Raw genomic sequence first — 16,535 nt, 5'->3', positions numbered from 1 at the left:
TGCATTTCTAGGTTTAGCTGTAGTTACTCCCCTAGTGTGTATATATTCATGATGGTCCAAGACTATTATATGCCATTTCATATCATGCCTTTGCACATGTTGCTTCTTTAAAGCCCAGTTCAGAGAAGATCAAAAAGTTTGAAGAAGGATGGTTTTTTAGTCTCACATCCACAGAATATACTTGTGTCTTTTAAATCTTAAAAGACAGCTTTTTATATTACCCTACTAGTAATAAGTAGTGGTGGTAGAGTTAAAACAATAGAATTGTAAGTAAATCTGTCACTCATTCAGCAGAATAATTTGTTAATGATTCAAAGAATATATGCTAATTTTCTTGTTTTCCTTATTACCCCTTAAAGGGTAAGGAATTTTAACTGAAATATATTGTATCACAGGCTGGAAACAGATAACACTATAAAATACACATTTAAGCCCTGACCAAAGTGGCTCAGTTGGTTGGCCATAGTCCTACAAAGGAAAGGATCACCAGTTTGATTCCCAGTCAGGGTACATCTGCTGAACTGCGAGTTCGGTCCCTGGTCAGGGCTTATCTGAGAGGCAACCAGTGGATCTTTCTCTGTCACATTGTTTCTCTCCCCCCTGTCTCCCTTTGCCCTCTCTAAAACTAAATAAATAAAGTGTTTTTTAAAAACACATTTAAATTAGAACTTTGTACAAATTATTTCACTAAAAACAATTTTTAATGAACCATATTAGGTTGTCTTTTAGCACTGTATGCCTATTGATATATATATATCAATATGTATATCTATATATACAGTGTGACACACATATTGTGTATGTTTTGTGTGCCTTTGTTTACTGTCACCTTTTCTTATTCCTGCAAAGATGATGTAACACAAGTTTAACTCCCTTGGAGCAATTCTGGGTATATATAACTTTGATTAAATTAGGGTTTAGTTCTATCAAGTATCATTTCAGAAAGAGGTGAAAGCAGAGCTAAGTACTATTTTTGGATGTAGTGGGAAATGTTTTGTTTGTTTTTAATGAGAATTACTGAACTAGAGAAACACACGGCTGCTTAAAGGAGGCCTGTATGACTGCAAAACTACAATAAGAGCCCTGGCTGGTGTGGCTCAGTTGGTTGGAGCATCATCCCGTATCCAAAAGTTTGTAGGTTCGATTCTGGGTTAGGGCACATACCTAGGTTGCAAGTTCAATCCTTGGTCTGTGCGCGCAGGAGGCTATCATTAAAAAAAAGAAAAAATGGAAAAAAAAGAAAAAACAATAGCACCAAACTCTGCTCTTACTCTTCTTATTACATTTAAAGAGATTTACAGGACACAGAAATCAAGCACATGTATCATTGCAGTTAGAGGTGAGCTCACTGAAAAATGATCAGCCCCATCAAGTTATTTGTCTTGTACTTTCTACATTGATTTGACTAATTGAATCCTTATGATGTTACTTAACATGTTTTTCAGTTTCCCATAATTCCTGTAAGTTGTTTATTGATTTTAAATATAGAGTCTTGATTAGATGCTGGTTTAATTCTTTGGCAAAGAGCTTTTCATATATGATATACAATTCCTGTTGCACAGCGTCATGAAGTACATTGTATCTGTTTCTTCCACCTTCAGGAGAGTCAGCTAAGTTACCCTACTGCGCCAAACGTACTGAGCTATCTTACTTTGTCCAAGTCATGCTGACAATAATTATTAGCTAAGATTGGGTTTGTGGGGAGAAAGTAGGTAGTTCATGGGCTGGAAGGAGAATATTCAGCATTTCAAACAGTTGAAATTGACTGGAAAGTTAACAATTGAATAATTTTTACTATATTATTTAAATCAGAGCACATCAGGATTTATATCTTCATTTTAAATTATGCATTGAAAGGGTTTACTTTTATAATGTCCATTATTATAAATAAAACTTAATAACTTTTAATTATATATATTTTAAACTAGATTACACCACCACCTTCACTGTCAGATCCACTCAAAGAGCTGTTTCGGCAACAGGAAGTTGTAAGGATGAAATTACGTCTGCAACACAGCATTGAAAGGGTAAGAAATGTTTACATTTACATTTGTGCTAAAAATAACAATAGGTTACAATGGCCGACAGTTTTTTATTAGCGAATTTTTCTAATTTAGAACCATTTTGGGATAAACTGGTTTGTTACCTTGTGCTTATGTGATTACATGGAGAATTTTTTAACCTGTTTTAGGATAGCTGCTCCCATGTTACAATTTATGTTCAGCATATTTTCGATATGTAAAAATCTCTAATACTTTCTGACCATTTGTTGAATTTGCAGAACTCTTAACAGTGAATTCCTAGTTGGACATTAGGATTTCCACATTTTGGAATTGTTGGTTGATGTCAGCTACTTAAATACAAAATATTCAGAAAGGTTGTATTTACTGGTCCTTAATTTAGTCTTCCAGTTTCCAGTGGTTAGTCTTGGCATGAAGTGAGAGGAAGGAAACCTACCTAATTTATAAAAATCATAAAAGTTATTTCTTTTGGATTGACAAAACTACAACACCTTCTTTATCTTTTGGGAGGGTCAGAGACTTCTGAAAATGTGATATACTCATATACAAACAAAACCTTGTCTACCATTTATTTGATTCATACATGATTAATTCCCTAGGGCAGAGGTTCTTAATCTTTTCTGTGCCATAGACCCTTATAACAATCTGATAAATATAAAACCTTTTCTCAGAACAATGTTTTTAAATGAATAAAATGATTTATAGCTTTACAATGAGAACAACAAATAAGTGAAAGAAGCACTGGTACAGAACTTACAATGCTGTGCATGAGCCATGTCATTGAGCAATTTGTTAAGAATAGTTAGGTCATATAACGTATCACTAGCTGTTTTTAACCATCAAGCATGGATGGGAACCATCTTACAGACAGTTAAGAATTGTCATTTGAAAAAGCAACAAACGAAGCTGAAAATGAGTAGAAGGAAGGTCAGAGCAGAAATAAACAAAATAGATCAGAGCGGAAATAAACAAAATAGAGTCTGAGAAAACCAACACAAAATAGCAATGAAACCAAGAGCTAGACAAGATTGACAAACCTTTAACCAGACTCATCAAGAAAAAAAGAGAGAGGACCCTAATGAATACAGAAGTAACAACTGACACCAAAGAAATACAAAGGATTACAAGAAAATATTATGAATAACTCTATATGCCAATTAATTGAACAATCTGGAAGAAATAAATAAATTCCTAGAAACATCACAGTCTTCCAAAACTCAATCAGGAAGAACCAGAGAATCTGAAAGACAGATTACAACTAATGAAATCATGACAATAATCAGAGAACTCCAAACAAATAAAAGTCCTAGACTGGATGGCCTAACAGGAGAACTTAACCACACATTCAAAGAAGAACTAACACCTATTCTCAAACTATTCAAAAAAATTCAAGGGAAACCTACAAACCTCATTTTACAAGGCCAATATTATTCTAATTCCAAAACCAGGTAAAGACACTACAACGAAAGAAAATTATAGGCCAAAGATGTCAAAATCCTCAACAAAATATTAGCAAACCAGAGTAAGCAATACATTAAAAAAAATCATACACCATGATCCAGTGGGATTAGTTCCAGGAATGCAAGATTGGTACAATATCTGCAAATAGATAAACATGATACACCACATAAATAAAACCACATGATCCTATCATAGGATGCAGAAAAATCATTTGGAAAAAATGCAGCACCCATTTATGATAAAAACTCTCAGCAAAGTAGGAATAGAGGGAACATACCTTAACACGATAAAGGCCATATATGACAAGCCCACTGCCAACCATAATATTCAGTGGGCAAAAACTACAAGTATTTCCCTAAAGTTCAGGAACAAAACACGGATGTCTGCTTTCACCCCTCTTATTCAGCATAGTACTGGGAATCCTAGCCACAGCAATCAGACAAGAAGAAATAAAAGGCATCCAAATTAGAAAGGGAAAAGTAAAGCTCATTATTCACAGATGACATGATACTGTATATAAAAAACCTTAAAGACTCCACCAAAAAGCTACTACAGCTAAATTAATTTGGCAAAGTAGCAGGATACAAAATTAATATTAAGAAATTGGTGGCATTTCTAGACAGCAATAATGAAATACCAGAAAGAGAAACTAAGACAACAATCCCATTTACTAGTGCAACAACAACAAAAAGATACCTAGGAATAAATTGAATCTATATTTGAAAAATGATAGGACACTGAAGAAAGAAATTGAGGCAGGTACAAATAAGTGGGGGCATATACTATGTTAATGGTTTGGAAGAACTAACACCATTAAAATGTCCATAGTACCCAAAGCAATCTGTAGATCAGTGCAATTCCTATTTAAATACCAATGGCATATTTCACAGATTTAGAACAGATACTCCAAAAATTTATATGGAACCAAAAAAAGATCCCAAATAGCCTCAAAAATCTTGAAGAATAAAGTTGGAGGTATCACAATACCTGATGTCAAACTGTCCTACAAGCCTTTGTAATAAAAGCATCCTGGTAATGGCATAAGAACAGGCATGTAGATCAGTGGAACAGAACAAAGAGCCCAGAAATCAACCCATACCTTTAGAATCAGTGTTTGACAAAGGAAGCAAGAGCTTTCAATCAAGTAAAGACAGTCTCTTCAATACATGATGTTGGGAAAATTGAACAGGTACATGCAAAAAGTGAAAGGAGACCACCAACTTAATACCATACATGAGAATAAACTCAAAATATGTAAAAGACTTAGATGTAAGTCACAAAACCATACAAATCCTAGCATAAAGCATAGGCAATAAAATCTCAAGAATCTCTCATAGCAATATTTTTGCCAATATATCTTCTAGGGCAAGGGAAATAAAGGAAAAAAAAAACAAATGGGACTACATCAGTCTAAAAAGTTTCTGCACAGCAAAAGAACCCATCAAAATGAAAAACCCATTGCATTGGATGAAAGAAGGTGACGGGGTTAGCTAAAGGATATGTATGCATAACCCAAAGACACAGACAACAGGGCAAGGTGATGCCCTGAGGAAGGAGGGTAGAGGCTGGGTGGAGGTGGGCAAAGGGAGAGGAAATGGGGACACCCCTAAGAGTGTCAACAGTAAAAATAAAAAAGGAATTGTCATTTGAACTGTGCAATTTGCAGAACCTCAATAAATAGCAAAAATGACTCATCTGTGTATTGACCAACAAGCAATTCAGAATTGCAAAATACTACAAAGCAACCTAAAAGTCTGACTAATGTGAAAACAAACAGCTTTATTATTTGTTGTCTAAATAAACTACTAGCTGCAAAATTGCTTGACAGTGGCCAGCTGTGTTGCACAATTTACACAGAAAACTGCCATCATGCATCATGAAGTAGCACATCTGATTAACTATTAAAATTTCAAAGAAGAAATTAGTATGGAAATATGGGGCAATATCTGCAAAAACTAATATGCATTGAAAATATTTGTGATTTCTATGGATGACAAAGTTACAGATATTTGATATTACTGTGGTTTATGGCCTACATGCATAATTGGAAAAAATGCTAATTGGAGGTTAATGCAAATAAAGACATACTTTTTTCCACTCCCAAGTTAACAGATGACCTTCCCCCTATTTTGTCCATAAACTTCTAGGAGTGTGAGGAACCCCAGTTTAAGAACTGCTGTTTTAGGATTATTTTTCCCCTAGAAAATGATAACATTTGAATGCTGTAATAAGTAAGTGAACACACCATTACTGCAACTATCCCCTGCCCCATTCTGCCTCTCAAAGAACTAAATGGGGACACACATAACCCATTCTCAGAAAATATTGTTTGACAGACTCTGCTCTAGAAGTTCAAAAGTACAATGTTAAGAAAGATGATCTCAAGTATAATGTTGTATTTCGGATAGCATCTAAACAGTATATCTCAATTATTTCAGGGCAGGGATGGCTTGCCTTGAAACATTTATTTCTCATGGTATTAAGGGATTTTGGGGTATTGCTCTTAATGTCTACAGGGCTTCAACCAACTTCTCAGAAAGGCTTCCAGCTATTCTTTTCTTAGCATCTTATCAAGTTTTGAGATATTTATCACTTAAAGTTCTACCTTAAACTTGTACTTAAATTTAAAAATCGTAAGAGTTAGACTGACTTCTCTTCTGAGTATCATTTGTCACATAAGAATTTACAAGAGATTAAATAGAACCTCTTTGTCTTTTTACTAAATTATAAATAACAGTAAAACTCTACAACAATACATATTTGGAAATAACGTGGCTACATTCTCCAGTGAAGGATGGATAAAGTTCGTGTCAGTTAAGGGGAGAATCGGGAACAGGATGGGGAGAAGACCAGCCACATCCTTAGTATTCTCCCAGACCAGCCTTCCAGACACAGCCAGCAATATGAATGTCATAGAACAGGGTTTCCTGGAGCCACCAACTCTGGTCTTGAAGTTCTAACCAGCCACAGGTCCCAAAGTTGTCCTTATTGATGTTTAAGCCAAAAAAGGACAGTTACTACCAGATAACTCGAAAGTCTGTAACCAGGATCATTATGGCTTGGAAACTGCAAATGGACCCTGGAATTTCCAGTCTGCTAAAGGCAGAAGATTGCCAGGATAATATCAATAACCTTAGGATGGGGTGCCTCTGCATATTACATAATTAGAAGTTTCAGACCCCCACTTAACACATTAAGGAAGGAATGTACTGTCATTGCCAGAGGTTTACAAACAGCATCAGATACAGTATGCTTATTTATGAAAATATTTACTGTAAAAAAGAAGCTAACACTACAATGACATACTACTTCACACCCATTAGAATGGCTGTAATTTATTTATTATTTTTTTTTATTAATTTATTTACTTTTTAAATACATTTGTCTCTGCCTTCCCCCCACCTCTTTCCCTTGCCCCCTCCCACCTTCCCTCCCTCAGCTCTTCCCCTTTGGTTTTGTCCATGAGTCCTTGCTATATGTTCCTTGACTTTCCCCTTCCCTTCCCTTTCCCTGCCCCCACTTCCCTCTTGTCTCTGTTGATTTCTTTTCCTTTCAGTGTTGCTGGTCATATTTTCCTTGCTTCTTTGCATAGAATGGCTGTAATTTAAAAAGACATAATAAGTGTTGGCAAATGTGTGAAAAAAAATGGAACTTTCATACATTGCTGGTGGGAATATAAAATGATACAACTGCTATTAAAAACAGTTTGGTGGTTCTTTAACAAGTTAAACATAGAATTACCATGTAACCTAGTACTTTTCATTATTTACTTAAAAGAAATAAAAAACATACATCCAAACAAAAACCTGAATATGAATATTCATAGCAGCATTATTCATGATAGCCCAAAGTTGGAAACCGTCCAAAAGACCAACAACTGATCAATGGATAAATAATACGTGGTATACTCATACAATGGAATATTATTCAGCCATAAGAAGGAATGATGTACTCATATGCTACGTGCTGCAACACAGATGAACTTCGAAAACGTGACATGAAAGAAGCCAGTTGCTAAAGACTACATATTATATGATTCCATTTATATGAAATGTTGAGAATAGGTAAAATTCATAGAAACAAAGAATAGAGTAGTAGTTAGCAGGGGGAAAAAAAAAAGAAATACGGAGTGGCTCTGCTAATGGATATGGGGTTTCCTTTTAGAGTGATGGAAATGGTCTGGAATTAATGGTGGTGATTGAATATCTTCATAAATATGCTAAAAGTCACCACTGTGCACTTGAAAAGAATTTTAAAAAGAGACTGATGGTTTTGGAAAGAGAAAATTTACTTACACTTTAGAACACTAGGAGTTCTCAAAATTCTCAGGCTTACTATGAAGAAAAAAGTACTCTGAGATTCAGGTTCTGTAGCACATTTAAAGTGTTTTTACAATTTTATTTGATAACAAGTAGTTGAAGAATTGATGTTTTTTAAATTCTTTGTTGTCTAGGAAAAACTCATTGTATCCAATGAACAGGAAGTTCTACGAGTTCATTACAGAGCTGCAAGAACATTGGCAAATCAAACACTGCCATTTAGTGCATGCACTGTTTTACTGGATGCAGAAGTCTACAGTGTGCCGCTGGATGCTCAGGTACAATGCCTACTGATACAGTCAGAATATTCTTAATACACCTTGGGGTTCTTTATAATCTGTTTCCATTGAAGAAACTTGAATTCAACAATCAGTAAAGCTCAAAAGAGAAAAACAGCCCTCTGAGACCAAAGTACTCCCAAAACACCTGATCCTCCATTTTCTAAAGTCCTCTAATAATAAGGTCTAATAATAATGTTTATAATATAAAAGTTTATATTATATTATATAACATATACAGGGACGTGGGCAGTATTAGGTTTGCAGTTCAAATGGAAAACTATATAAGAATAAATTCTGTGTTTTGCATACTCACAACTGTAAACCTCCTTATGCCCACCTCATGTATAAATACCTATATGTACCTTTATGTCATAAAAGCAGGTAATTACAAAACATGTATGTGTTTAGGATAGTGGCCCTATAGATAACTTGTAATTTTCTAAAGTGGATGTTTACAGATTCAGTTCTGGCCTTGAAGCAACTGGAAGGGTACTGTAAGCTGCAAAACAGTACAGGCAGACTGAACCTCTAGGTTGTGATGAGGCTGCAATAGGGCCATGCCTTTGTTTTGATCTTGGATGTCATTGTAAAAAATTAATACATAGTCAGTCCTCATTTAACGTAGTTGAGAGGTTCTACAATTTTAAGCAAAACAGTATGTAACGAAACTAGTGTTATCATACACTTATTGATATAAACAAGAATTAAAGTTCCTGTGGCATTTCCTCAGCATTATAATGAAACAAACAATGTAACATAAAATATTGGTCAAGGACCTACTGAAATTGAAAAACTGTAGTTGTATCTTGAACAAAGTTTACTGTCACATATAAATTACATGAATTCAGAATTAGACATACCAGTTGTCAGAACCTTTTTTTTTTTTATTCATAAACCAGGATGAAATTATTGGTCATAAGAGAATATAATGATTAAAATAAAAAGTATAGACACTGACAATGAAGAAAAAGAAAAAAAGTAGGAAATACTGTTTTAAATTAGACAAACTAGAAACACAAGGTATATAAAGTATTGGGTTGGCCAGAAAGTTCATTTAGTTTTTTCCATATGATGGCAGTGGTGCTTAGTTGTCATTAACTTCATTCAGAACAATTCTCTTAGATTGTATTGTGACAGCTGTCATATCAGTGTGCGTTTTTAAAAACCTTAGCAAAATTGGTCAGTTTTTGTGCAGCCATTTTAATATTGAAAATGGAAGAGGATATGTAACATGTTCGGTGTATTATGCTTTAGTATTTCAAGAAAGGTAAAAATGCAAGTGAAATGCAAAAAAAGATTTGTGCAGTGTATGGAGAAGGTACTGTGACTGATCGAATGCGTCAAAAATGGTTTGCAAAGTTTCTTGGTACTATTGACATTTTGGCCAAATAATTCTTTGCTGTGGGACTGTCTTATGTATTGGAAGATGTTGAGCAGCACCCCTGGCCTCTACCCACTAGAAGCCAATAGCAGGAGATAGCCGGCATACTCAAAATATCCAAATCAGTAAAGTTATCAGTGAAAATGAAAAATGTGTCATTTTACTTTACGGAATAAATTAAACAGACTTTTGGGCCAACCCAATATATTACAGAGAAAGTTATAAGTTCTCTCTAGGTTTTATTTTTCTTATCTGTTACGGGTTAAAAAAAAAAAAAGGGTGATCAGCTCTGGCTGGGTGGCTCAGTTGGTCGGAGCATCCTCTTTTATACCAAAAGGTTGCAGGTTTAGTTCCCAGTCAGGCCACATACCTAGGATACAGGTTGCATCCCCGACTGGGTGCATGTATAGGAAGCAACAGATTGATGTTTCTCTCATGTGTCAGTGTTTCTCTTTCTCTCTTCTCTCCCTCTAAAATCAATAAACATATTCTCCAGTAAGGATCAGTAGATTTCAAACTTTCTTCAGCAACCAACAGTTTCATTCAAATGAAAGCATTCAGAGATCATGGAAACAGCTGTTAAAATGAATAAGTAGATCTTAAGAGAGAGCTATTTGATTAAGAAAATAGACAATGGAAAAGACTTTACAATATCTCCAACTTTCAAGATTTTAAAGGGAAGAATGAATGGTTTTTTAATAACTGAAATGAGCAGTTAACTTTCTTGATAAAGGATAGACTAGACCTTGTGATATCTTGTGGTCTTTTTGTAAGTTTCCTGCAATTACAGCATAATGAATCATATTTAGAACAATATAAATCAAGCTACAAGGAAAATCTCTTAAAGATTTCTAGGTCAGAATGGTTGAGTAAACATAACTGTTTATTTTTTTTCTTCCTCCCAAAACTCATTGAAATGACAAAAGACACGTAAAAATAAAAACAAATCCATAGGAGAGCCGGAAATAGAGATGGAAAGCCACTGGACCAGAACATTAAGACATTTCTGCTGAAAGACACACGAAAACATATTGATAATGAACAAAATGCAGCAGAATTGAGAAATCTAGAGGTCCAGATGGATTATATTTAAAGAGAATTTCAAAAATAAGTGAATTTTCCCAGTAAACCCTCAGAATAATTCTAAAATCAATGGAAAAAGAGGATCAGTCCTAATAATTAAATAAATTAAAATAGCCCTGGCTGGTGTGGCTCTGTGGACTGAGTGCCCGCTTGCGAACCAAAGGGTCGCTGGTTTGATTTCCAGTCAGAGTATATGCCTGGGTTGCGGGCCAGGTCCCCATTAGGGGTACTTGAGAGGCAATGACACATTGATGTTTCTCTCCCTCTTTCTCCCCTTCCCTTCTCTAAAAATTAAATATAATTTTTTAAAAATAGTAATAAATTCTTATTCTCTTGAGGAAAACTATGGAACTGTTACCCATTCTTTTACCACCGCCTTTAGAGAAGAAGGTCTCTCTACTGAGTAGTGGGCTTGTTTCATATGAGAATGACTTGTAAGGAACTAAGGGGGAAAAAATAAATCTGTCTTTCCTGGATAAGGGCTTGGGTTATTATTAGCTTATTCTCTTATCATACTTCTTTATTTTCAAAATAAACTTGTAATATTAAGAAATATTCAACAATAAAATTTAAAGTAGTCAAAACTTGTTACTTGAGGACCAAGGAATAAGTGATAATGGCTGAAAATGTTGAGTGTGGTGCTACCTGATGCCTGGACGTCACTTTGGTAATACTGGTAGTAATACTAGTAGTAATAGTTAGAGCAATATTTACTAGATTTAGTGCTTCCTGTATGCCCAATCATTAAGAGATTCTTAAATTCTCAAAACAAGATTAAAAGAGGTATTTTTATCCCATTTTACAGAATTAAAAATTGAGAGTACATAATTAGTTCAAGATTATACAGTAAGATACAAAGCTGACAGTTGAACCTAACCTATTTTAATTCCAAAACTAATACTTTTTTTATTCTTGTTTATTCTATTACAGTTTTCCCAATTTCCCCCCTTTGCCCCACCCCAACCCCAACTCCCACAGTCCATCCCCACCCCTTTGTCCATGTCCGTGGGTCATTCATACATGTTCTTTGACTACTCCATTCCCCTCCTTTCTACCATTTCCCCCTAGCCCCTTTCCTCTGGCAGTTGCTTCTGTGTCTGATCCTGTTTTGTTCATTAGAATCCTCTTAAAAGTGATATCATGTGGAATTTGTCTTTCACTGCCTGGCTTATTTCACTTAGCATAATAGTATCCAGTTCCATCCATGTTGTCGCAAAGGGTAGGGATTCCTTCTTTCTTTCTGCTGCATAATATTCCATTGTGTAGATGAACCACAGTTTTTCAATCCATTCATCCACTGATGGGCACTTAGGCCGTTTCCAGCACTTGGCTATTGTAAATAGCACTGCTATGAACATCGGAGTGCAAAAGTATTCTTAAGAGTTGATATAAAATTTTATTATGAGCACTCCAGAATATTGGTCCTCCAAAATATTGGTCCTGGAAAAAATGCCTGCTTCAAAGGACTGTGTACTTAACACTTTTCCTATCTTCATTAATGTTAATGGTAAATTTTAACATTAAATTAAATATGAAATAAATTATACTTTAAAAAGAATGTCATAGGCATAATACTTGATATGGCATGTCTTTTTGAGAAACATCTTTGACCCACAGAGCAGTAGGATTCTTGTTAATTAATAACTAAACCCAGCATCCTGACAGTTCTAATAACCTATTTAGTATGGCAATAAATGCTTTATCAGTTTTTTTAAATATTCAGATTATATTTTATCCTTTTTCAAAATTTATTTCCATAATTCCTTAAAAATGGAATATAGCATAAAAAGATAGGATGGCATATAGGTTTTAAAGTAGGTTATTATTGTGTTTTATTATATTCAACTATTTTTAATCTCTTTCAGTCTGATGACAGTAAAACTTCTGTGAGGGATCGCTTTAATGCAAGACAGTTCATGTCCTGGTTACAAGATGTGGATGATAAATTTGACAAATTAAAGGTATGTATGTTGAGAAATTCAGTTTAAATGGATGCTTGACCCTTCATAAACAGATACTACAGCTATATTAGAGAGGAATGATTAGGAAAGAAAATACTGATTAATTATGAATCTTCACACCAAGCCACAATTGGAAGATAAAGGAAAATAAAAATCACAAGTCATATTTTTCAGGACCAGTATAGAAAAAGAAGTTTCTAATGGGGATCTTCATGTTTATTGTCCAATATACAAGTCTGGTTATAGTTCTAACAAATGAAAGAATGGGAAAACAGTAAGAGAAAGAATATATCTTGCAAATAATCTATAAAGAAAATTATTGGTTTTAGAATTCCAATACTTTAAAATCACTATTCCTTAGATTTTCTTGATTCTTTTGTTAATTTTAAATCTCATTATTTGAACCAACAGTTTTAAATTAAAGATAAGATGAGGGTGAAGTTGCAGACCCAGAAATAGTTGACATATGGATACTGGCAGGGTAAAACAAACGAATGTGGAACGCAAAAACTTTTTATACTCCTAATACACTAATCTTAATTCCTAAAGAAACTATGGATAAAATTGATTTTTAAACAAAGCAAAATTAATAGAATGACTGATTAACTTTTCTTTTAATTAGACCTGTCTTTTAATGAGGCAACAACATGAAGCTGCAGCTTTAAATGCCGTTCAGAGATTAGAATGGCAGCTCAAACTCCAGGAACTTGATCCTGCCACCTATAAATCTATCAGCATTTATGAAATCCAGGAGTTTTATGTTCCCCTTGTTGATGTTAATGATGACTTTGAATTGACTCCTATATAGCAGCCATTACTTCATGGTGTGTCATCTTAAACCGATGAGGCTCAAGAGTGTTATACTGTGGAATGCTGCCTTTTGACAAAAATACTGATATTATGCCTTTACAATTGTTGGTAAAGTTCAACTAAAGTTGGTTATGTAGTAAACACTGTCATTTTATTAAGAAAGAAAAGAATTATTTTGGATCTTAGGTCCAAACAGTTTCTAATTGAAAACTATTATTTATTATTGGTGAAAGGGAACGATTGCATTGGAGCTATGTTGGCAGGCTGTGGTAGATATTTAAAAAGTTGAAAATCTGCTAATAGCGCTGGAAGTTGTTAGCACTCTGAGTAACAAGATAACCACTAGTATGCAAATCTCTTTCAAGTTTTATTAAAATATATCAGTAAACTTAAAAGGTTCAGTTCCTACCAAATAGTTTCTAATGTGGAAGAAAAACTTGGCACAAAATTTCTTCAGTTTATTATATCTGTAAATTAATTGTACAGTTTTCTTTTCAAAAGTTTAATATTGTCTTCCTTTTTAATAACTTATTTTATACATATTGTGCAGATGTAAATCTTGTAATTAATGGTCACAATGTATACAAAGGGATTGATAGTTAAAACATGTACAAAGAAATAATTGTAAAACTGTTTTGTCTAATGTTTTATTGGACCAAAGTCGTAGTTTGTATGGAGTGTAGCAGTAGTGTATTCAGGTAGAAAACTTTTAAATACAGCATGCATGTGTTTGAGTTAGCTTGTTTTCATCACCATAACTGTAAAGGTTGTGACTTAGTTGTATTGCATGCTTCCTATAATTTAATTCTCTCCATATGTGATGCCTAAAGTAGTGTAAGGTATTTCATACTAGCCTCTTGATATAGTACCTATGACTTACTATGTTGGACATATTATTTAGAATTAGTCATACAAAGAAACAGCTCTTTTTTTTCATCTCACAGTAGAGTCTGTTTTCTCCTCCCACCTCCCAAATGCCTTTGAATGAAAATTCTGAAATTGTAAATGTCTATTTTAATACTCAAGTATGAATCTGTTAATATATGTAAAATATGTTTAATAAATTTTATTGGTCATGTTAAATCATTGTAAAACTTTTTTACATTGTTAAAGTATAATGTTTTAAGCTTAATAACCTTTGCACTTGTAAAATAAAAACTAAGTACCTAATGAGAAAAGAGATGTTTGGTAGTCAGAATAAGTCAAAAGAAATAGGCATATTCTGATTGAGCTCTACAATGTTCATGAAAAATTCATTAATATACTGTATTCTTTTCCTTGTATCAAGATGTAAAACCTAATTTTTGGAATTTTATAATTAATATTTGGTATGCTGTTTTTAATAAAATAATTAGCAATACAGTTAGAAAAAGTTCAATTTCTCCGATAACATGATACAGATTAAATATTCAGGAATACTTCTGATCTGAAACCTGCCGCTAAACTTAAACATTTTGAAAGGAAAATTAGGTTATATGTAAAATTGATTATAAGTATATGAGATAAAATTTACAGATCTGTCCACAATACTTTCTTGAATTATAAAATAATGCTGAATATTCTTTATTCTAATAGAGAAAAGTAAAAAGAATATATGAGGAATAAAGTGTTTTAAATCCAGCTTGCAAGTTGGAAATTCCAGCTGATGGGAGAGAATGTAAAAATTAAAATTTTTGAGTGCAAAGGTACGTTTTAAGCTTAGGTATTTTTTAATTTTCACGTCAGTTTATATTTAAATTCATATTGTACTTGGCATGCGCAATAAAGAAGCACGTGTAAAATAATACACAGTGCAAGGATTTTAATATAAAGGTTGTATGTAGTAGTGTTTAGAAATTTAGATGGGAGAGTTTGGCCTTTTTTTATTGGATAAATGGGGCCAAGAAAGGCAGGGTAGATTTTGAAGCACTGGTTTTGTTGAAGTTAAGTTTATTAAGGCTGGAAACATTAAAAGCTAATTTATAAAAGCAATACTTTTTAATATGAAAAACTTACGGCAAATTTTGTTTATACTTTTGTCTAAAAATAAAAAACCAGTTTTTGAGCAGTGAAGTCATAGAAAATATGAGAAGGGTATGTTTATACAGCATTTTGTGCTAATGGTCCAACCTGATAAGGAGGTTGGGGGAAATCAGTTTAGTCAAACAGAACAAGTGCAAAGGAGAAAAAGCAAGCAAGCAGGAATCAGGCATATTTTAGTCCTCTTAGCTTTTTCTAATATTAACCACAGTTTGCACCCTCTTCAGTGGTACCTCAAGTTGCTGGAGCCTCTCTGCCATGATTCTGCTTCTGCATATTTCCTTTGTAAAATGACTCAAAGATGATCAGGATAGCTTAAAAGAAAAGTGAATGCCTTTTCAGTGGGAATTTATCCTTAAGTAAGTAGTTAAGGGCTTTTGATATTGAAGATATTCTGAAGCTCTGAAATGCTAGAAAAAACTTGGAATGGAGTATATGCCTAAAAATTTTAGGATTCTGAAAGAGAAATAAGGATGGTTAGTTTAATCAGTGATTTTTTTTTAACTCTTCAAATATCATGAACAAGATACTAAATTGTACCTAAGGATTTGTATTTCTTTAAATCTTGTTCTAAATCATATCTGTTTAATAAATGACTAGTTGATATTTGTGCATGTTATTTAATAAAGAGTTATATTTTTATAGAAAAAATACGAGTGAAATGTGTGCTAATTTTTTTTTCCATTCCTGTACTACTCTACACTAAACACTAATATTTACTTGGCCAGCTAGCAGAATTGCAGAAACACTCATGTTGGGGAAACAAACAGCATCTAAAGAATTTGACTTTCAAATTGAAGTCCAATTAGTAACAAAGTCTAAAAAATGAATTTTAAATTTTAGACCTGTTGGAAACTTTGTAACTGCACAAATCTCAAGCAAAAACCCCGTGAAGCTCATTTTAATGGACTTAATTAGGAATTATAGTTATTCTAGAAATTAGGTGCAGCGCTAAATATCTATTTTTCTTAGTTATCTAACACATGAGCAATATTTTTAATTCTCTTTGATACCCTGACACATGAAGCCCCAAAATTTTATATAGAGGAAATTCCCTATTTGAAACTCATAAGGTATTTTTATCTTCTTATATTTTAAAGAAAGCATTTTCATAATTTGTTTAAAATCTTTTAAACATTCAAAGCAGAAAGATTGTTAACAAGAGATACTAATCTTTGGAAAAGCTTGTGTGAAGTTCA

The 16,535-nt window shown here is 33.5% G+C and overlaps 1 protein-coding gene across 4 annotated transcripts in view; it reads left to right on the top strand.

The window, feature by feature from the left end:
• ANKRD12 (ankyrin repeat domain 12) overlaps positions 1–15,987 on the top strand; it is a 140,935-nt gene extending 124,948 nt beyond the window's left edge. For all 4 annotated transcript variants that reach the window (XM_054587368.1, XM_054587367.1, XM_054587366.1 and 1 more), the window contains 4 exons: positions 1,929–2,027; positions 7,936–8,079; positions 12,412–12,507; positions 13,130–15,987. In XM_054587368.1, the coding sequence (XP_054443343.1) occupies positions 1,929–2,027; positions 7,936–8,079; positions 12,412–12,507; positions 13,130–13,315 (525 nt within the window). In that variant the 3' untranslated portion in view covers positions 13,316–15,987. The remainder of the gene's footprint in view (positions 1–1,928; positions 2,028–7,935; positions 8,080–12,411; positions 12,508–13,129) is intronic.
• Positions 15,988–16,535: the final 548 nt, after the last annotated feature.

This window comes from Pteronotus mesoamericanus, unplaced genomic scaffold, assembly GCF_021234165.1.
Source record: "Pteronotus mesoamericanus isolate MK-2021 breed Mesoamerican mustached bat unplaced genomic scaffold, CSHL_Meso_final scaffold_118, whole genome shotgun sequence".
In the NCBI taxonomy this organism is placed as follows: domain Eukaryota; kingdom Metazoa; phylum Chordata; class Mammalia; order Chiroptera; family Mormoopidae; genus Pteronotus; species Pteronotus mesoamericanus.
Note: the sequence above shows the minus strand (reverse complement) of the source record. Positions and strands in the feature narration are given on the sequence as shown.